Source organism: Emydura macquarii, unplaced genomic scaffold (assembly GCF_026122565.2).
Source record: "Emydura macquarii macquarii isolate MOO-44397 ecotype Brisbane River unplaced genomic scaffold, CSIRO-AGI_Emac_v2 contig_1253, whole genome shotgun sequence".
In the NCBI taxonomy this organism is placed as follows: domain Eukaryota; kingdom Metazoa; phylum Chordata; order Testudines; family Chelidae; genus Emydura; species Emydura macquarii.
Window position 1 is genome coordinate 99,966,636 of NW_027131390.1, and position 22,879 is coordinate 99,989,514.

General features: G+C 42.1%; 1 protein-coding gene across 1 annotated transcript in view; it reads left to right on the top strand.

The window, feature by feature from the left end:
• HEG1 (heart development protein with EGF like domains 1) overlaps nucleotides 1–22,879 on the top strand; it is a 51,132-nt gene that overhangs the window by 5,290 nt on the left and 22,963 nt on the right. Inside the window, exons 4-13 of the mRNA XM_067549606.1 lie at nucleotides 536–874; nucleotides 3,988–4,329; nucleotides 5,138–5,482; nucleotides 6,206–6,547; nucleotides 8,025–9,419; nucleotides 15,710–15,826; nucleotides 16,339–16,458; nucleotides 19,310–19,404; nucleotides 21,327–21,385; nucleotides 21,826–21,986. Of these exons, the coding sequence (XP_067405707.1) occupies nucleotides 536–874; nucleotides 3,988–4,329; nucleotides 5,138–5,482; nucleotides 6,206–6,547; nucleotides 8,025–9,419; nucleotides 15,710–15,826; nucleotides 16,339–16,458; nucleotides 19,310–19,404; nucleotides 21,327–21,385; nucleotides 21,826–21,986 (3,315 nt within the window). The remainder of the gene's footprint in view (nucleotides 1–535; nucleotides 875–3,987; nucleotides 4,330–5,137; nucleotides 5,483–6,205; nucleotides 6,548–8,024; nucleotides 9,420–15,709; nucleotides 15,827–16,338; nucleotides 16,459–19,309; nucleotides 19,405–21,326; nucleotides 21,386–21,825; nucleotides 21,987–22,879) is intronic.

A 22,879-nucleotide genomic window follows, 5' to 3' on the forward strand; every position in this document is an offset into this window, starting at 1 on the left:
AGGCCACAGGTTTCACTCAATAGTTTTCTTTTACGTAATTATCATTTTCTAAGGCCTGAATAATTTCCAGATTCGTTTTCCTATGCAGCGTGTATATGTATCAATGAATAAGTGTTGTTAAGCGAAGAGTGTAGGAAAGTGGATCACATCTTCTTAATGGGAGAGTGTCTACTACTTGGCTAGTTTGGGTCTGCATTATTTATAATAATTTTAATGCATCATTCCAAGTCTAATGACTTGTCTTATTCATTGTGGTCTGTACCTTTCATGCTTGGAAGAGACCTTCTTTTGAAGTTTGAATCAACAGAAAATAATATTTTTTTTTAAATATCCAGTGATTTATATACAGATATTGTTTTTCTTGATCTAGTTTTTATAAGCCAAATACACCCCATGTTTAGCTCCCATTAAATTGATGGAATGATATGCGGGACATACTTGGTCCTGTATTTCAGGGCAAAATTCTTGTAGAACTCACAAATCCAATCAGATTTGGGCATATCATATTTAATTTCAATTTTTAATCCCATTTTAGCTATTGGAAGTAGCTACCAACCAATTAGCATCTCAGCTACAGAAAAAAGGACTTCTGATTTGCATACCACCAATATGTACATTTCAACGACATTCACCAGAGGTGGAGAGAGGACGTTAAGGTCTCTGACAAACAGCAGCACATCCCCTGATGTGACGGCCAGCTCCACTTCTTACTTAGAAAATACCACGTCTTCAGATTTAACCCAGCGCTCGTCTTCTGTAGCAGAGGCTGGAGGAAGTAATATCTCATCAAGTAATTTTACTGAGACTTCAACAGAGCCTTTGCTTATACATTCTTCCAAGATCCCAAGTTCGTCTTCACCAAATGATCTTGCAGGTGGGTGTTGTGGTTCCCAACTTATTAGTGCAGTTTTAAAAAAAAATGATAAAAAGAGCCCTTTTTCCTCTAGAAAACTCAGTCAACCCATTTTTTAAAGAATCAGATGCTCTTTAGTAACTCAAACCCAGCAAAGGCCAGAGAGTCAAAGTTTAAGGCCACAGGCACCACTAAAGCATCTAGTCTGACCTCCTGTATATCACAGGCTACCAACACCATCGAGCACCTGCTCACTTAACCCAGTGACCGAAATGAGACCCAAGTGTTACAGCCCGCAGGATACTAGAATATTAAGTGCCACAGGCAGAGAATAGGAGGGACTGAGGTGCCAGGTCCGTATATGGCCTCTGTTACCTTCGTATCTCAGCACCCAACAATCTTTAATGTATTTTTCCTCACAACACCCCTGTCAGGCAGGGAAGTACAGTTATCCCCATTTTACAGATGGGAAATGGAGGCACAGAGACTTGTTACAAGTCACACTGGAATTTTGTAGCAGAGCAGGGACTTGTCCTCAGGCTTCCCAAGTCCCAAGCAAGCACTCCACTAGCTGGACCAGCCTTCCCTTCTAGCAGAGAGCTTAATATTTTAATTGCTTTAACAAAGCCATTTTTTTCTCTACAATGATACCAGTTTTTCTCTGCCAGATTTTGCCCCTCCCTCATTGCTCACATCCAACAGTGCCATGCCCTGCAAGTACTCCCATTATGCTGAATGGGACAACTTGCAGAGGAAGGTTTTACTCAGGGCAGGTCTACACTGCCGCTTAAGTTGATCTAACTTCCGTCCCTCAAGAGCGTGAAAGAGAGACCCCCCTGAGCGACGCAAATTACAGCGATTCAAGCGCTGTCCGCACCCGTGCAATGTCGGCAGGAGATGCTCTCCCACTGACATAGCTTCTGCCTCTCGCAGAGGTGGAGTAATTATGCTGATGGGAGGACACTCCCGTCTTCACCAGATGCACTACAGTGCAGCTGCGCCGATGTAGCGCTTCTAGTGTAGACCTACCCTATGTGTAAATAAGAGGAGAGACTCAGGCCCTTAGTGAGTCTTGGCCAACTAGCAGGATTGGAGAAGGCATGCAATCTTGATAGCTTACGTTTAAACTGCATTTGTGCACTGTACTTTTAAATATTTCTGTAGGTGTTTAATTTCAATCATCAACTTCAATGCTCAGACTTCGCTTTAGTGACACCCTTTATGGCTTTTTGAAACCACTTCATACCCAGATGTTAACACATCTAAAGATTCCTGATTATAAAGGTGGAAGTTTCTGTGTTCAAGGTCTGCTCAGCATAGGAGAAGGGGAAATTGTCATGGAGCAAAGTTACATCTCCCTCATACTTCTGTGCGTATGCATTGGCCCAGGCCCAGCCGCAATATTTAGAGCAGTTTAGGGGCTGCTCTAATTTACACCAGCTGGTTGTCTCATAAACCTATTGAGACTTGATGTAGTGCAGTTATGCCCTGCCCCCTTGCCAGCTCCAATATGCATCCAGTACTCCACCTTCCAGGTTGCTTGTGAGAGGGAGTTGATGCAGAAGCCAGCTGAGACCTTCGCTTCACGAAGGGAATGTTTTGCTGTCCATTTAGGGCCAGGTTCCATCACTCTCTACCACTTTTCTCCTCTGCATTAGCCACTGGAATCTAAGCCACAAGTTTCATTCAATGGTTTTCTTTTAAATTATAGTCATTTTCTAAAGACTGAACAATTTCCAGATTTGCTTTCACATGTGTGTATGTATATATATGTGTGCATATGTGTATGTGTATTATTCCCCTCTATTCGGCATTGGTGAGGCCATATTTGGAGTATTGTGTCCAGTTTTGGGCCCCCCACTACAAAAAGGATGTAGACAAGTTGGAGAGAGTCCAGCGGCGGGCAACAAAAATGATTAGGGGGCTGGATCACAAGACGTATGAGGAGAGGCTGAGGGAACTAGGCTTGTTTAGCCTGCAGAAGAGAAGAATGAGGGGGGATTTGATAGCAGCCTTTAACTACCTGAAAGGGGGTTCCAGGGAGGATGGAGCTAGGCTGTTCTCAGTGGTGGCAGACGACAGAACAAGGAGCAACGGTCTCAAGTTGCAGGGGGAGGTCTAGGTTGGACATTAGGAAAAAGTTTTTTACTAGGAGGGTGGTGAAGCACTGGAATGGGTTACCTAGAGAGGTGGTGGAATCTCCATCTTTAGAGGTTTTTAAGATGCGGCTTGACAAAACCCTCGCTGGGATTATTTAACTGAGGTTAGTCCTGCTTTGAGCAGGGGGTTGGACTAGATGATCTCCTGAGGTCCCTTCCAACTCTATGATTCTATGATTCTATATATATATATACACATTTAAAATCAGTTTACAAGTGTTGTTAAGGCAACAACATAGGAAAGTGGATCACATCTTCTTGATGTAGGAGATTGCCCACTATCTGACTAGTTTGGGTCACACTTTGATTATAATGATTCTAAGACATTATTCAAGCTCTAATGACAGTTGTTTTATCTATACTAAAGTTTTCAATCAATAGAAAAGATTTTGTTTTTTAAATACACAGTGATCTATATACAACTATTTTTTCTTCATCTATTTTTCATAAGCAAAATTCATCCCATGTGTACTTACTTTTCGGTTAATGGAGTTACACACTGGATTCATTTGTCCCTGTATTTCAAGGCAAAATTATTATAGAATTTGCACATTCATTCTAATTCATGCATATAATATGGAATTTCCACCTTTTAATACTATTTCCGCCATTGGAAATAATTATCAGTCTCTTAGCAGCTGAAATACAGGAAAAAGAATTTCCAGTCCTTGGACTGACATTATTTCTATAGTTTTATAATTTGTGTAAGTGCCAGTAGCATGCAAAGCAAATCAGTGTAACTGGATCGTGAAGTTAACATGCAGCTTGTTAGTCCTACAATTATTTTTTTGGTGGCATTATTCATGGCTCTAATCTTTTTTTGCAAAGAATAATTTCAGGTATTACTGAATAGGATGTGTTCATGTCTTTCCAAAGCAGCATTTGCTCCTGATTGAAATTTCCTCTGTTTTAATATTCTTCCATTTGTTTGGATTTATGCATATGAAATTATAATTTTTCTTTATCATATTTTAGCTACTCAAAGTAGCCACCAACCAGATAGCATCTCAGCTACAGAAAAAAAAGATTCTGATTCTCATATCACCAGTACTTACTTTTCAACAACATTGACCAGAGGTGGAGAGAAGACGTTATGGTCCCTAACCAGCAGCAGCACATCACCTGATAAAACTGAAAACTCCACTTCTAACTTAGAAAATACAAGGTCTTCAGATTCAAGCCAGCCCTCATCTTCCACAGCACATACTGGAGGAAGTAATATCACGTCAAGTGACTTCACTGAACCTTTGACGGAACCATCGCTTGTACATTCTTCCAAGATCCCGACTCATTCGTCTTCATCAAATGATCTTGCTGGTGAGTTTTGCAATTCCCAGCTGGTTATTGCACAGTTTTAAAAACCATACAGAAGAACTTCTCACCCCCAAAAACTAAGTGAACCCTTTTTATTAAAGAATCAGTTGCTCTTTAACTCAGACTCATGCCTGTGAAAGGTCCTTTTATGGCATCTATTACCATAATATTTGCGCACCTAACAATCTTTAATGTTTTATCCTCCCAATGTCCTGGTGAAGTAGGGGAGGGCTATTATCTCTGTCTGATAGATGAGGAGCTGAGCACAGAGAAACCAAGTGACTTATCCAAGGTCATACAGGAAGATCGCGAAAGACCAGGGAAATAAATATGTGGCTCCCAAGTCCCGAATTAGCACCCTAACCACTGGACCAACCTTCTCTTCTAGCAGTGCTCTGAATATTTTAATCACTTACAAAAATTAGTAATCCATTTTTTTTCCTCCACAACGTCACAGTTTTTTCCTCTGCCAGATTCTGTCAAAATTGCTCATGTCCAGCAGTACCATACGCTGCAAGTACTCCCATTTTACTGAATTTTTTGCTGGCCATTGTGGGTCAGGATCCAACGCTCTCTGCCACCTTTCTCCTCTGGGACAGTGAGAGGAATCTAAGCTGCAGGTTTTAATGGACAACTATCTTTTAAATAATTATAATGTTCTAAAGACTGAATAATTTCCAGATTTGTTTTCAGATGCCCTGTTGTGTGTGTGTGTGTATTGAAGAAGAGAAGAAGTGTTGTTGTAATAGAAGTTCTGCTCAAGATATGCATTTATAAAAATTTAATTTTCAGATTTTAATCCCTTTTTTAGGTGTTGGAAGTAGCCATCAATCAGTTACAATTTCAGATAGAGAAAAAAGGATTTCTAGTACTCCTACTCACAGTATGTACGTGTCAACAACATTCACCAGAGACGGGGAGAGGACATCCCGATCTCAAACTCACAGTAGCATGTCAACTGCAGCAACAGAAGTCTCCACTCATAATATAGATGTGGCCAAGTCGTCAGATTCAACCCAGTTCTTATCTTCTGTATCACAGACTGGAGGTTTCAATGTCTCATCAAGTGATGCCAATTTCACGGAGCCTTCAACCGAGTCTTTGCTTACACATTCTTCCAAGATCTCAACATTGTCTTCACCAAATGATGCGTCCAGTGAGTTTTCTGAACTCAAAAATTTCATTCTGATAAGAAGAGATTTCTCTCCCATTCCTCCCGAGTGTGGGTTATACATACTATTATCACTAACAAATTCAAAACCACTGCAGTTGCCAGGTGCAATATTTGTAAGTGGTATGCATAAGTTGGTATTTAACAGAGTGCTAACAGTATAGGAAGTTGACCACATCTTCTTACTGTAGAAGACTATTCACTTCCTGGCTAGTCCAGGTCATATAGTTTATTCTAATGCATCATTCCAACTCTGCTGACCTACATTGTGTCAGCTCCTTTCATCCTTAGAAATTCCTGCTTACAAAGGTTTCAATCAATAGAAATTATATTGTTTTTATAAAAATAACGAGAATTCTGTGACACCTTAAAGACTAACAGATTTATTAGGGCATAAACTTTCATGGGCAGAAACCCACTTCGTCAGATGCATGAAACTAATAAATGCCCTAATAAAACTGTTAGTCTTTAAGGTGCCACAGAACTCTCATTGTTTTTATAAATACTCAGTGATTCAGACACAACTATTATTTTTGTAAAAAGTCTTTATAAACCAAATTAGTCCCAGGTGTAGCTCCATTTAAGTTGCTGGAGTTATCGGTGAGATTTATTTGGCCCTGTATTTCCAGTAAAATTATTATAGAACTCACAAATCCAGTCTGATTTGTGCATATAACATTTAATTTCTGCCTTTTAATCCCATTTCAGCCATTGGAAGTAACCATCAGTCTCTTAGCAGCTCAAATACAGAAAAAAGGATGTCCAGTCCGTATACTGACAGTATGTACAGTTCAGCTACGTTAACTGGAGGTGGAGAGAGGATGTTACGATCTCTGACAAATAGCACATCTACCCATGCAACAGAAAACTCCTCTTCATATACAGAAATTACCAATTCCTCTGAATTAATTCAGTCCTCTTCGATGGCAGAGACTAGAGGGACGAGTATCTCAGCAAATGATATGGCTTTCACTGGGTCTTCAACTGAGACTTTCTTTATACATTCTTCCAAGATACCAACTTACTCGTCTTTCCAAAATGATCCTTCAAGTAAGTGTTTTGTGTGTACGTTACCTTGAGAATGTGTATCTTATATACAAAATCTCGCCAGTGCATTAAATACTTTGCATATGTGTGTGCAAACAGAGGGTGGTTCCATATACCCATGTGCTATCTAGAGCAGTGGTTCTAATCTGTGGTCTCTGGGCCTCTGGGGGTCTGCAGACTATGTCTAAGATTTACAAAGAGGTCCGCTCCTCCATTGAAATTTTTTAGTGATCCACAAATGAAAAAAAGTGGAGAGCCACTAATCTAGAGTAACTGAATCAAAGCCAAGCTCACACTTTCTGGGGAATCTTTCCAAAGGGGTAAGCATCCAGCCAGCTAGGATTATTAACATTGAAACTCTGATTCTTGACTGGCTAGTATTAATAAAAAATCTGGTAGATATGCTATTCATTTGCATTCTACCTTATTTTTTATGGGTGGTATTTTCAAAAGTGCTCCTGGATGGCCTAACTCAGTTCCCAATGAAGTTAATGGGAGTTTTCAGTCAGAGCAGAGTTAGGCCAATTCATATTGGCAATGGCCCTGAGAGTTTTTTGCCTTTCTTTGCAGCATGGGGCACAGGTCACTTGCTGGTGGATTCTCTGTCCCTTGAAGTCTTTAAACCATTATTTCAGGACTTCAATAACTCAGTCGTAGATTGGGGTCTATTACAGGAGGGGATGGGTGAGTTCTGTGGCCTGCGTTGTGCAGGAGGTTAGAGTAGATAATCATAATGATCCCTTCTGACCTTATAGTCTATGAGAAGGCTTTTGAAAATCCCACCCTATATTTCTAAGGACATTGCTATGACTAACTGTACCTAAAATGTTAATATTCTGTGTCATCCAGGACTGACTTTTTGAAAGAGATATGTTATACTTTTGAGAGTTCCTGATTATGAAATCTTTGATCAATGAATTTTTATAAGACATTATTTTATTTTACATACACTAACATAGAACATGTCTTTGAAAATCCTGTGGAGGCATGAGAATTCTTCTGTGCAAAAACAGATTTAAAAAAGACTGGTATTACTTAATTTGGAATGCAGCAAGAGAGTTAGAGGATAAGGTCATTCTGAATGATATAGAGGACAAATGTGCTTTTCTATTTACTGTTTCACAAAACACAAGAAAAGAGGACACAATGCTCTATCATGTGAAAAGGCAACATGTTGAAAAGAGGTAAAAATACTTTTTAATGAACGTTACTATGTGGGACTCAGTGCTGCAAGAGTTTGAGGTTAACATTTCAGAATGTGTTAAAAAATTACAATATTGTCATAAGCACATAGTTACATTTGCAAAAGCATTGCACTCAGGCTAGTTTTCACTGGCAAATAACCTCCTTACAGACTAATGGACTGGATGGACCAATACACAGACTAGTAAATTTTACGTATCAGACGTACAATTTCAGTAAAATGCCAAAATATTTTGATATATATTACTGTCATTTTAATTTTTTTCTTCTATTCCAGGCATTGCAAGTAGCCATCAACCAGTTAGCAGCATCGACACTGAGAAAAGGACCTCTGCTTCTCGCACTGACAGCATGTACATTTCAACCACATTCAACAGAGGCGGAGAAAGGACATTACTGTCTATATCAAATAACAGCACCTCTGCCGAATCATCAGAAAGTTCCACTTTTTATGCAGAAATTTCCAACTCTTCAGATTTAGTACAATCCTCATCTTTTGTGGTCCCGGGCAGAGGAAATAACATAACATCAAGTGACGAGGATTTAATTGCTCCGTCTACGGAGCCTTTACTTGTACATTCTTCCAAAATGCCAGCTTACTCCTCTACAGTCAATGTACAAAATACAACTCTGTTTTACACTGGCGCCGAATCAACTGGCAGTTCATCATTATCTTCATCAGCATTTCCATCCTCTTCCTCGGTGTCATCATTATATCGCTTGCTTTCTTCAACGCCATCGCCACCTCACTCATTTGAATCATCCGAGTCCTCTCTACCATCTCCTTCATCGGTGATACCATCATCACTTCCACCACCATCTTTGTCGTCATCTTTATCCACCTCCTCATCAGTTGCCTCATCTCCATTATTATCATCCTTATTACCTCCATTTTCTTCACCCTCTTCAGCATTACAGGATGGTGACAGGTTTCAAACTAGCATGTCCATGGTTACATCAGAAGAGACACACAGAATGGAGCTATCCACTGCTGTGTTCTATGGGAGTACACCCAGACAATACAGTAATCAGAGCAGACCACACCAGTTGAACGAGAGCACGAGCTTCAAACCCACAGGACCACTTCCTCTTCAGACTGAACCTATGGAACAGTTCAGCAGTCACTCTTCATCCACATCAGCTTCCCCACTTATAACAGAGAGCTCCACAAGGGGAACCTTCACTTCCAAGGGGGACCATTTTGAAAAGACAACTTTGCTATTGACAACAGCTGCTACAAGTCTGAGCAAGAATACCCAACACACTGAGGTGGCAAAAACATCGACCAGTATCTTGCCAAATACGACAAGGCAAAGAGATGTGGAATTAACGGGGAAAACTGTTACACTGTCAACAGATGTGACTTTTGGACCACCGCATTCTGTGCCAACTACAGATCATTCTGTTACTACGAAAACTCACAAGATTCAAACTGCTGCTACCACGTCACTGGCCTATGTCACTGGGGTAACTACAAAAGCAATGGAAACTAGCACTACAGCTAGCGTTAAAATCACTGGAGAAAATATCCCAGCTACACATCCTCCCAAAACATCTGCCCCTAGCAAAACCACTGCAAGATTTTCAACGACTTCAGCAGCAGCTACCAAACCAACTACTGTTGCTCTGTTAAGTAGCACGAAGGCATTGGTAACTTCTTCTCATACAACAGGTAAAACACCTAAAAGGTTGCCCAGAAACATCGGGCATGTAGAGTGAATAGAATATCAAACATAGCTTTTATAACAACCTTTGAGGATAAGAGTTAGTCTTAATTCTAGGTATTTTTAAGCATTTGAAAAAAAGGAGAGAGTTTAATAGATTCATCAGTTGAAAAATGCAGAAAATTTCGGTGGAAAATTTACCAAAATTTTTGATGGAAAAGAATTTAATTGAAATTCAAAAACTGTTGACCAGCTCTCTTTGTACATTTAGAATTAACAATTCCTTTATTTCTCATTAAAAAATAGAAACATATAAATATATGTCTTGTTAATGAGGAAAGGCAGTTGGCCTGCATTTGCATTGGAGTTTGTCCTGTTATTACAACCTATGATCATTTTCTCTCTATATATATAATCTCCCTCTAAAAGGCCTGTCATAAGAACAAAAGAATGGCCATAGTGGGTCAGACCAATGTTCAGTCTAGCCTGTTCGGTTTATCCTGTCTTCTGACAGTGGCTAGTACCAGATGCTTCAGAGGGAATGAACAGAACAGGGCAATTATTCAGAGATCCATCTGCTGTCTTCCAGTCCCAGCTGGTAGCCAGGTTTAGGGGACACCCTGAACACATGGTTGCATCCCTGACCATCTTGGCTAGTAGCCATTGATGGACTTATCCTCCATGAAATTATCTAGTTCTCTTTTGAACACAGTTATACCATTGACCTTCACAACATCCCCTGTCACCGAGTTCCACAGATTGACTGTGCATTGTGTGAACAAAGACTTGCTTAGTTTAGTTTTAAACTTGCTGCTTATTAATTTCATCGGCTGAGCCCTGGTTCTTGTGTTATGTGAAAGGGTAAATAACATTTCCCTATTCACTTTCTTCACACCATTCATGATTTTATAAACCTCTGTCAGATCTTCCTCCCTCACCCCCACAGTTGTCTCTTTTCTAAGATGAACTCTCCCAGTCTTTGTAATCTCTCCTCATATGAAAGCTGTTCCATACCCCTAATCATTTTTGTTGCCCTTCTCTGTACTTTTTCCAATTCTAATACATCTTTTTTGAGATGGGGCAACCAGAACTGCATGCAGTATTCAAGGTGCGGGTAATTTATATGGAGACATTATTATGTTTACTGTCTTATTATCTATCCCTTTGGTTCCTAACATTCTCTTAGCTTTTTTGACTGCCGCTGCACACTGAGCAGTTGTTTTCAGAGAACTATTCACAAAGACTCCAAGATCTCCTTCTTGAGCAGTAACAGCTCATTTAGACCCCATCATTTTGTATGTATAGTTAGGATTATGTTTTCCAATGTGCATTACTTTGCATTTGTCGCTTTTCTTGTTAGCTAAGGTCTAGGCAAAATATGGTATCCTTGCTGAATCTGTTGCTACAGCCATTATTGTCATAGTCAGTTGTATGTTAAGAACATGAAACTATATTGATATTAGAAGCAGAAACTTTGGCAAAAACTTCACTTCATAAAACAAGAATACATAATTTGGCAGAAGCAGGCATTTTCACACTTGGCTAAGGGAAAACTTTCTAGGAGTGAACTGGAATGGTGACTCATGTACTTATCCTTAAGGGAATAAGGGGGTTGAGGAAAGGTAGCTGTGGCTAGGTCATTAGTACACTAGGAGGAGTGTGTGAAGAACTTTATATAAGAAAAAGCCTGAAGGATGAATGAAGAGCTTCAGTTAAGTCTAGTATCCTTATCTTCTCAATTAAATATATTCAGTAAAGATTTTATAAGAAAAGAAATATAATCCATAATTAAAGTCCCAGGCGCTGGAAACACTTACCACAGGGTGTAGTGTTTACTGGCTTCAGTCATCCCTTTAACATCAGTAGGACTACATAAAATAGAAAGCATTTGATACGTGTTTACAGGCCTGGACTCTAAGACTGAATATTTTAATTACAGATTGTATCTAAGTATTGTATTGGTAATAGTGATATGGGTTAATGTGTTTTACATGAGAATCTAGCTTAATGGAGCCTCTTTTTATTGAGTAATTCATGTTTTGTTACTTTATTATTTTTTTAAAAGTCAGGTTTGACATTTACTGTAGAAAGGAAATCCTTTTGGTGACATGGATTTAATGCTTTGTACTCTGGATATAATAATGCTCTGTATTTCTGTAATGCCTTCTGAACTGCTTCACAAACATTAAGGAATTAATTGCCCAATTCTGCTTGCCTTTCTCATGCAAGCAAGCCCATTGATTTCAGTGGAAATACTGACAAGAATATGGGTTGCAGGATGGAGTCCTCATGACTATCTCATCAGAGAGCTGGTCAAATGTTTTGAATTGCAAGATTTTTAACAGTATTCCAAATCTTGACATTAAAAAAAGAGAGAGAGAAAAATTTGTTTTTACAATTTCTTCCCCTCCCTCCCTGTTACCTTGTTTCAAAATTCTGACAAATTCATAGTTAAAAAAAAAATAAGGTGGGAAGCCTTAAAAGTGTCCATGCAATTCCCCTGACACACACACCAGTTTTGGTAATTGGTATCATCCCCATATTACAAATGGGAAACTGAAAGAGAGAGAAGTACATTTTGGCTACTTAATTTATGAGTGTCCTACTTGAGACATGTTAGGCCTGCTTGTCAGAGATGCTGAACATCCATAACTCCAGTCAGGTGAAGTCACCAGGGTCAGTGCTCAGCAACTCTGAAAAATCAAGTTGTCTCAAGATGGACACTTAAAATCAGTGGCTATTTTTTAAATGCTTGGCCTACGTGACCTGTCTGAGGCCACACAGTGAGTTTGCAACAGACCCAGAAACGGCACACAGGAGTTCTTGAATCCCATGTTCTATGCTTTAACCATAAAACATTTCTTCCAGCCTGTTAATTTATATTGTTCTTCGAGTGCTTGCACATGTCCATTGCAATGTAGGTATGTGCCCCAATTACACAGTTGCCGGAATTTTTTCCCTTAGTGGTATCCGTTGGGTTGGCTCTAGCACCCCCTTGTGTCACGTGCTTGCAGCATCAGTATCAAGATCCTTGTCGACCCCGCACCCTTTCAGTTCCTTCTTACCACCCCTAACTAGGGTGACCAAACAGCAAGTATGAATAATTGGGACGGGGATAGGGGGTAATAAACATCTATATAACACAAAGCCCCAAATCTAAGGACAGTCCCTATAAAATTGGGACATCTGGTCACCCTACCCATGACGGTTACTGGAACCCCCATTGCCTCCTAGGCAATTCCTTCTCTTAGTGTTTTTTCTGTCAGTCTTAGTGTAAATAGTTACTGTAGTTCTAGTAGTAAGTGTAGTTTTTTAGTAGTTCTAGCTAGTTTGAGCTTTTGATAATGGTGTTATCCACTGGTCTGGTGTGAGGCATGCCTCGGTCATCGGGGTTCAAGCCTTGCACCTGGTGTAGTAAGTCAGTGCATTTGAGCGACCCATATTCGAGCTGCCTCAAGTGCTTAGGGGAAGCTCATAGGAAAGACCACGGCCATATTTGCAATAACTTCAAACCCCAGACTCAGAAGGACCGAGCTTTTTGATTGAAGGAGGCGGTCCTAAGACTGGCTTCAGAGCCACACGCAGACAGGGAGTGAGTAACTTGGCCTCGGTGCAGAGCGCTCCTCCGTTTACCGGGGTCTCTCAGCGCCGATCATCTTCCTTGGTGCCCAAGAAGAAACGCCGGAAGCCCCAGGAGAAGTTCAGATCTCTGAGGCCAAAGAACAGGGGAGAGAGGCAGAGACCAAGAACTGTGTCAGGCCGCTCTTTGTCCCCAGTGCCTCATCATCAGATGCCTGCATCTATGGCACCGCAGCGTCCTATGACTCCTCCACCAGTTTGCGGTGCCATTTAACCTGACCGGTACCGGGCTCCTCAGAGGGTCAGGACCCAGCACCGACGGTGCTCCTAAGCAGAAGAGAACTGCCGCCAGCTCTTCACCCGGTGCTGCGACAGCTTTCCAAGGGGAAACCTCGTGGACAGCTGTAAGATTTCCTCAGCGACCCTCTCTGGCACCAAGTGGCATGGCACCACCCTGGTCTCCACAGCGCAGCTCATCATCATCGGACTCGGAAGTGGGGTCATATTCTGCCTGCTGATGCTACTGACTCCACTGCTCCCTGGGCTGCTCTCATCCCACCTCGGTACTGAGTTCTTCAGTACACTCAGGCGCCTGGCCATTGTATCCATGGGGCCCACCCCCCATGCAGTGGTCCTTTTGGAACCCATGAGGGTTCCCCCCACCTCAGGGTACCTCTTAAAGACAGTCCTACTCGGTCATCTTGGAAGCCACGGCGACCCCGGTAACGTGCATGGATACCTTAGAACCCGTACCAAACATGGCACCGAGCCCCAAGAGGAAGCCTTGCATGCTCCTGTGGGTGCTGAGGAATCAACTGAGGCTCCCTGTCCAATATTAGCCTCCTCTTCCCCACCTCCAGATGACCATAAGGCTTACCAGGATCTATTGAAATGGGTAGCCTCGAACCTATGGATCCAAGCGGAGGTGGTCAAGGAGGTGACACACGGCCTCTCTTGCCAGCGGGCCCATCTAGAGTGGCTCTACCTCTGCATGATGCCATCATGGACCCACTTAAAGCCCTGTGGCAAACCCCTGCCTCCTTCCCACCCATGGCCAAACGCATGGAGCAAAAATACTTTGTCTTTGCCCAGGGGTACGAATTTCTTTTTTCGTAGACACACACCACCCCGGGTGTCACTGGTGGTTGTGGCGGCCAATGAATGGGATCGACAGGGGCAGCCGGGTTCTATGCTTAAGGCAAAGGATCCTAAGAAGTTGGAGCTCTTTGGGTGGAAGGCATACTTGTCAGGGGCTTTCAGCTCTGTATAGCAAACCAGCAAGCCCTGCTGGGGCGCTATGACTTTAATATGTGGGAATCACTGACAAAATTTAAGGAGCTGCTTCCCCAAGACTCCAGACAGGAGTTTTCCTCCCTGATTAAGGAAGGAAAAACTGTGGCTCGGGTCTCCCTGCAGACAGCCCTGGATGCCACTGACTCCACGGTCACATCAATGGCGACCGCAGTTACGATGCATAGGAGCTCTTGGTTGCAGTCCTCGGGACTCCCCCAGGAAGTGCAACAGACCATCCAGGACCTCCCTTTCGAAGTATCCTCTCTTTTCTCCGAAAAGACAGATGATAGACTTCATGACCTTAAGAACTCCAAAGCAACCTCGAAATCCCTGGAACTTTATGTACCAACTGGTTGAAGGAAGCATCTGTCATTCCTTCCAAAAGTTGTCTCACAATTCCTTTGCAGTCAAGCTATTTTTTTGCCAGTGTTCTACCCTAAGCCACATGTACATAGAGAGGAACAGCGCTTCCATTCGTTGGACATTCGGCGTGCCCTGTCCTTTTACATACAAAGAACCAAACCATTCCACAGATCCACTCAGCTGTTCAAAGTGATAGCAGAAAGAACAAAAGATCTCCCCATTTCTGCACAGAGAATCTCGTAGTGGATTACATCGTGTATCAGGTCTTGTTATGCTCTCGCCAATATCTGGTTGCTGGCTAACCTAATGGCTCCCTCTGTGAGGTCTCAAGCCTCCTCCGCTTCCTTTTTGGCACAAATTCCAATTCAGGACATCCGCAGGGCGGCAACTTGGGTCGTCAGTTCACAATGCACTATGCTGTTACACAGCAGGTCCAGAGATGATGCCAGCTTCAGCTGAGCTGTGTTACAGTCGGCTTGTCCTTAATCTCCGATCCCGCCTCCGGTGCAACGGCTTGTGAGTCACCCACATTGGAATGGACATATGCAAGCACTCGAAGAAGAAAAAATGTGAGATGTGTTGCACATGTCCATTCCAAAACGCACCCTCCATCCCCTCTCTCAGAGGTGGTCGGCAACAAGAAACTAAAGGAGAGCAGGGTGAGCAGGGCCCTTTATACTGGCACTGTGAACGTGCAACTCCAGGGGGTGCTAGAGCTGAACCAATGGATACCACTAAGGGAAAAAATTCTGGCAACTGCACTTCAGGGTGCTCACACACCTACGTTGGAATGGACATGTGCAACGCATCTCGAAGGACAACAATTACAGAAAGGTTAGTAGCCGTTTTTTCCTGCTAATGAGAATAACACATGCATCAGGAAGGTCATTTCCAAACATGGTAGAAAAGGGAGTGTTCTTTTTAAAAGGGGTGGGAATTCAATGCTTTTTACAATAAGAATTTGAATTTTGAGTCATACGGCATGCTAAGCACCTGAAAATAGACAAAACTACAGTCATGCTAGCCACGCCAGGAATTAATCCCCCAATGTCTTATTTCACAGTCAGTGTCTGCTCCGCAAACCCTTGTCTGCATGATGGAAAATGCGTTATTAATGGCGTTACGGGCAGATATCAGTGCAAGTGTACACCGGCCTGGCAAGGGGAAGTCTGCGGTGAAGGTAAAGGACAATACGGCAGCCAATGGCTCCTCCGTTTATATTGGTGACAGTACAAGCAACATCAAATACATCAAACTGCATTGCCTAAATGAGAGCAGTTTGTGGAAACGGGTCATGACCCCAGTGGCTAGAATGCTAGTGTGGAACTCAGAAGACCTGGGTTCTGATCCTGTTGGGTGACCTTGAGCAAGTCTCTTCACCTCCCTGTGTGTTAGGAGGGGTAATGGAGACCTCCTTTGTCAGGCACTTTGAGATCTACTGATAAAAAGTGATCAAGGTCAGTAAAACTACCAGTTGAGAATGGGAAAGCTTTTTGCATGTATTCATTCAGCTCCAATACGATAATCAAGAATGGAATAAATAATAATAATAATGAATAAGTGGTAATGATGCAGTGAGTCAGACAGTAATACACAGAGGGTCCTGGTGAATGAGCCAAGTGAGCTTTTCTAGTTCTACAGTCAATGATTCCTGTAATTCTATAGGCTGTTGTGTTTTCTCCCCTGTTTCAGATGTGGATGAATGTCTTTTTAATCCATGCCCAGCTTTGGCCACATGTAATAATACTCAGGGCTCCTATGTCTGCAAATGTCCTCTTGGATACCAGCTAGAAAAAGGAAAATGCAATTTAGGTAAGAGAATTGAAGTGCAAAAAAAAGAAAAACACGGTTAAAAATAAAAATCTTCCAAGACCGAAATAAAACCAGTGATCAGACAAATCCTTTCCCTTAAAAATGCAACTACAATAACTCGTTTCCATTAGCATGAGTGCCTTTTATTGTCTCTACCGGTATGTAGTCGAATGTATTTTGTGGTGGAATAGCATCGGGAACAAATTCAGTGATATTTAAAGATTTCTTTCACTGTCTTAAAGCTACAGAGATAGCATGTTCCAAGTAATGGATACAGGTTTGTTTGTATTTTAAGGACAGAAAATCCAGTTTTTTTAATGCATTCTAGCAATCCAAAAGGAATTCCACAAAATATTAGACCCCACTCCTGCAAAGACTTAAGTGCATGCTGGTAGAGCCATTGTGTAACTTGACTTTAGTGGGACTAATCATGTGCATAAAGTTAAGCAACCGTGTAAGCCTTTGTAGGATTATGGCCCTATTTTGTACCTTACATTTATTATTCAGTACTCAAGTTCCATCACCTCTGTATGGGAGAATTTCAGGCTATTCTCATGACCCACTGTAGAAGTGACTTGTTTTATGAGACTTTACTGTGAGCCGTGATCTGTAAGAATTACATATGCGAAAATAGTTCTATTGAATCATGCCTGAGGTATTAATGAAGGGCATTTTTCAGATGGATTGCTAGGGTAGCTAATGATTTGATTTTACTTTGGACTAAGAAAAGGGCAGATTATACAAACTCTGTGATTCTGATTCTCCTCTGATTATGCCAGTGTAAATCAGGAATCAGTACACGGAAGTCGGTGAGGTGTCGCTGGTACAAAATGTGCTGTGCGGGGGGCATCTGGTCCCTGTATGTAGCATGAAGGAGTGGGAAAGGATTGGAGGCTTTATAATGTTATCAGCATCTATATTTGTTCCTCGGATGGGACATAAAGCTGAAGCTGTGATCCCTCACTTTCACTGAAGATCTCATGACATTTAATATAAGATTTAGGGATATAATCCCTGCTATTCTGACCAAATTCCAATTTAGGTTATTAGCTTCTGCCTCCAAGAATTGTATAAATCTAGGTAGGCAGTAGTGCTCCTCTTTTTAACTCTAAATTGTACCTCATCTCAAAGGCCATCGCTCATTTCAATCCCAAAGTTACCTAAATTCCTCACCAATTTGGCATCTCCTCACACATGTTTTTGAAAACCAAATATTGACAACCCCAAGCATTCAAAACTCATGCGTCAGGTCCCCCCAAAATCATGAAAGTGGCTTCACAGACTCAGGGCAGCTCTACACTAGAAGTGCTACATCAGCACAGCTGCACTGAGGCCGCTGCGCTGCTGCAGCGCATCTGATGAAGATGCTCTGTGCCATCAGGGGATGTGCCTCCCGCCAACATAGCAGTGGTGTGGATAGCGCGTAGGTCGCTGTGACTTGTGTCGCTCAGGGGGGTAGTGCAGACCTGCCCTTAGTGTCCTGTTCAAGTAATCTCTTTTAGGACTTTCAGCTCCCCAAAAGTGGGGGGAACCCAAATCCCTGCTCCTAGAGCAGCCTTCACAAAGTTGTTGCCACTCCTGACACGGCTTTCAGCATCCGTCTTGCTTCCTGGGGCAACTTGCAGCTCCTTCCCCCATTTCCTGGGCTACCGGTGTCCATTTAAACTGTTCCTCCATTGGGAAGATGCTGTGCATCTAGGCAGGGCCCGCCCCAGCCCAATATTGCTATATTCCCAGCCCTGGTTCAGTGTGGGGCTTGTAGACCCCATTGTAAGTTTACACTTGGGTCATACTTTCAAGCTTTTCTCTACACTGACGAGAGCTAGAAATTTATTTTTATTAAAAAAAAGAGAGAGAGAGAGAGAGAGAGAGAGAGAGAGAAAGCTGCAGCTCTCACCTAGTCACATGACTCCAGTAGCTGAGGCTTAAAAAAACCCACCAAACATGGTGAAACATACGAGAAAATCATGAGGGTTGGCCATGCTGAGGTTATTCAAATCAGAAATAAAGACTCCTTTAACTGAGGTTACAGAAAGGAGTTATTTACACTGGAGGAATGAATCCCACAGCATTTAACGTTTCCTGCATTAACAACGTTTTTGTGTTCCTCCTTTTGTGTCTCTGTCACTCATTGCACTCTATATTTGGGCCATGACAGGTTGCATGGTAGTGCTGCTCCCTCTTAGCCTGCAGCAACCTCACCTCAACAGCTATATGTAATTTGGGATACCACAGCATAAGAAGGATTTGTAAAAAATTTTTTAAAAAAAACCCACAAGAAAACATAGCAAGATCAAGAAACATGATGCAATGAATGGAGGAGCAGAAATGGAATGAGTGAAATGTATGCAGTATAAAAAAAGAGACTTGAAGGAGGAGGGGAAAGGCAGATGATCTTGTCTATCAAGACCTTCAAGAGTAACCATATACATGTCCCTGTAGAGACAGAGAGATTATGTAATACAAGAAACATTGCACCCAGCACTGAAATGTAGTTACTTCTATGGTGGAATGCAGACTGATTAACAACAAGTAGTACTACTGCACAACAATTTAGGACAGGAAACGAAAAAGAACAACTCTCTCCTCAATTAAAGCCACAGAAGTATTCAGTTCGATTACAAATAACTATGAGCTGGAATTTAGCTAGGACACTGGGGCTAACACACAATGTCTTGTGAAGAATCCCATGAGATCTTTGCTTTATTAGTAGTAGACTCATTTATAGACTATTTCACTTGCCGTTTCCAGCCAGGCCAAACTTGTCTAGCTCATAAGGTGCAACAAGATCTCAGCTTGGGTTATCATGGCTGCACGCATGGTAGCTAACAGGCTTTGCTTTTATTTTTAGTAAGAACATTTGTTAGTCAAGTTCCACTGAAACTGAACATTACTCATGAGAAGTATTCTGAACTCCGTCGAATTGAAGACGAAATAATAACAATGGTAAGTGTCCTCTCTGGAGCATTAACAAATGCTGCTTCATGTAGCTTTCTCCCAGAGTCGTCATGATCTGTGCAACAAGGCACAAGATATAGAGACTATAAATCATGGATTTATCTTTTTACCAATGAAACTTTCTGGTTCAGGCATTTGTCATTTAGTATGTCATGAGCATGCCAAAGGCTGAGGACTTTTCCTCAAAGAGGAATATTATTCCAGTGCTTCATAACAGAATTTGTGTTTTTGTGGGAAGAAAAAAAATGAATCAGCTCTTTGGGGCTAGGTTTTTTGTTCTGTTTGTACAGCACCTAGCGCAGTGGGGTCCTAGTCCATGACTGGAGCTCCTGGTTGCTACCACAATACAAATAAATTATAAGAATGCTGCATTTGCAGACGAGCACATATAAGGGTCACATTAGACAATCTGCAGGTCGTTGAATAATATTGGCAGGTGTTCATGCTGTTCCAACCTGAGTTGCCCATCTGTGGGAAGGCAGAAACCATTGTTGGTTTCTCCACCTGGAGAGCCAAGCTCCACCAGTGAGAGATGGGACAAAAAAGAACCACCTCAGCTCTTCCTTCATACCAGGGGATGGGCTCCACTAGGTGTGGAACTTGAATCGGTGACTCCTGTCTTGGCTGAGGGATGGCTTGCCCAGGCAGGAAATAAGGATGGATGATTAGGCTGATATTTATATTCAAAGATCTGTGTTTTTTTGTGTCTTCGTTCATCCCCCATCCCATCAATACCTCAGTGGAGAGGCCCTACTTCAAGGAGGCTGAGTTAGACTAAGGCAGTACATTGACACACAAGACCCTGTAGAAGTTTCATAGGGCTGTGGAAGCTCATTCTGAATAGGCTGGGCTGCTCATAGGTTTGTATTGAGTGCCCTCCCCCCTAGTGGTCTATTGTTATACTGCAGTATCCAAGGTAGGGATTATAAAGTTTGTTGCAGGTCCTGAGACAAACCCACGATCAATAATCCTGGGCTCCCCCGGTTTCAACAGCAAATCTCATAAACACCAACCTGATGTTAAAGTTGCCTGGAAAAGATAACTGGGGCCATGTTTACACTATGAGCTAGAGTTGTGATTCCCCTGCTTGCCTACACGTACTACGCTACCCTGATCGAGCTAGTATGAGTATAAATAGCAGTGTAGACATGGTAGCACGGGCAGTGATTTGCTGTTCCAAGTACATACCCACCAGTTTCAGGCGCATTTATACTCGGCACCACTAAGCCGTGCCTCCGTGGCTGCTAGCGTGGCCACACAACTATTGAAACTTGCACCAGCTCAGTACGAGGTAGCGTGAGTATGTGTACACGAACAGGGGACTCACGCCCCTACTTCACAGCAGAGAGGTAGCCTGTGTATCGTTCATACTAGGGATAGGGCTCTTGCCTAAGATGTATTTATTCTTATCTTTGCACAAGCAGACCTTGGTCACTGCAGTTCACTGTGACCATTTACCAAACAAGGCGGCTTGTCTGGTGACATAGCCAAAGCATCAGGAAGATGGAATTACAGCTGCTGTCATATTGACTGAACAGACTCTAGGAGAAATCAAAATAAATGACTGAGTCTGCGACTCTTTCCTTGAGTATGGAATTTGGCGGGGGAGACTCCTTCGAAGCATCCAAGTGTGTCGTTCTGAATATTGCCTTATGCAGGCCTCCTTCCCCACTGCTTTGCTGGCTGGTCTTCGTCCTGTGGGCTCACTGCACAGCGGGCCCAGAGCAGATGCTCATTTTTATAAACCACAGGACTTTGCTCATGTCCAAAGCTGCACAATGGCAACTTCATCCATCCCTTGCTGACAATACAAAGGCACCTCTGTCTCACTGAAATAGGAGGCTGTTGCTAAAGTCAGAGATCCCGGTTTAATTCACAAACAGTAATGGAATGTCCATTCTTTCCTTCAGCTGAACATGTCTCTTTCAACATTACCTGGCTATTACAACTCAATAGTTAAAGCTACAAGGTAAGGAATGTAATAAATGTATTTGTGCTGGGGTTAGGGGAGAATCAGCCTCCTTGATCTGAACAACCTCAAACTCTGGGGAATTTCTGCTCTGGATCCTAACTTTTCAGTTCATAATAATCAGGCCATTAATATCCCTAGGCCTAACTTTGCCCCTGAAAATATGAGCATCTCCTCTCATTGCCTTAATTGTGAATTACTTGTATCCTGCTGGGGACAGAATTGGGTCCAATATGTGTATATTTGCACTGTTTGTAAAGTGGGGGTAATAAGGGACAGGGTTGTTATAGGGACTGAGCTAATGCTTGGACAGGTTTTTCAATATATGTAAAGTGTTGTATACATGCTATATATTACTGGTATTAATAATAGCAATATACATAGGACATATTAACAGTGAAATAAAATGCAAAACGATGATGCAGAATTTTTTTTGGCAGGGAGTCCAATTCTGTCCAAGTTTCAGTCCAAAGCACCTTTTCTTTAGCATCCAATGTGACGTTTTTTGACATTGTTAGCAGTGTACGAAGCTACGGTAGAGCTTGCAAATCTCCTGCTGAAACCTGCCAGTTCATCTCCAGCCTGACACCGTCCCACAGAGGTAAATAAAGTCCAGATTGATCCTAATGAAAGTGGAATTCAATGAGCATTTTATTTGTTTCGTTGGTTTTTTTTTTTAAAGTCACTGTGGCCTTCTGAAAAATCCCTTTCAAATATTTATCCCATTTAAATGGAAGTCATCTTAAAGGCCCTGGGCAGCCTAAGAGAGACTGCAGATTTTGATATTTATCTTACCCACATGTGTGAGAAATCTGCCTCTTTGTGAACATTACAGTGGGTGAAAGACATTACACAGCACAGGATTATGGTCATTGTGTATGGTCCTTTCATCTCTGGGATACGGCATTGAATCCTATCCACATAAAAAAAAATTAGACTTATTCTATCCACATGATTTGAACCTATCAAAATGACCTGAGTGCAGGGCTTAGTACTGCTAAAGAAAGGGAGGGTGACAGCAAATGCGGTTTATAGTGAGAAAAACCCTTCCAGTCAATTTGATTATAGCTTTTCTTGGATGCTATAGTTAATCTGTATGTGCTAGGGGTTGGATTTTTGTTGGTGCCAGATTCTATTGGTGAAAGTGAATGGTATTAAAATGGTTCACAGTTAGGAGTTACGAAGCTGAGTAACATTTCTGTGCAGACCCCTCAAGGACCAAACATGAGATGCGGTGTGTGATAAAGAACCCCAAAACATGATTCATGCAGGAAACTTAAACGTGCTGTGGGATTCCTTTCTTCCATGGACATAGGTTTCAGTAACCTCCAGTTCATGATACTATATTTCTGATGTTACAATCCAAGCAAGGGGACCCCAAATTTGTGTGTGACACAGGTGACCTTCAGACTAAAATGAGTGCTATCCCGTGGAATGAGGGATATTTGAGAGACTGGTTTCCATAAGAAACATCTACATCCAGACTTTGGTGAC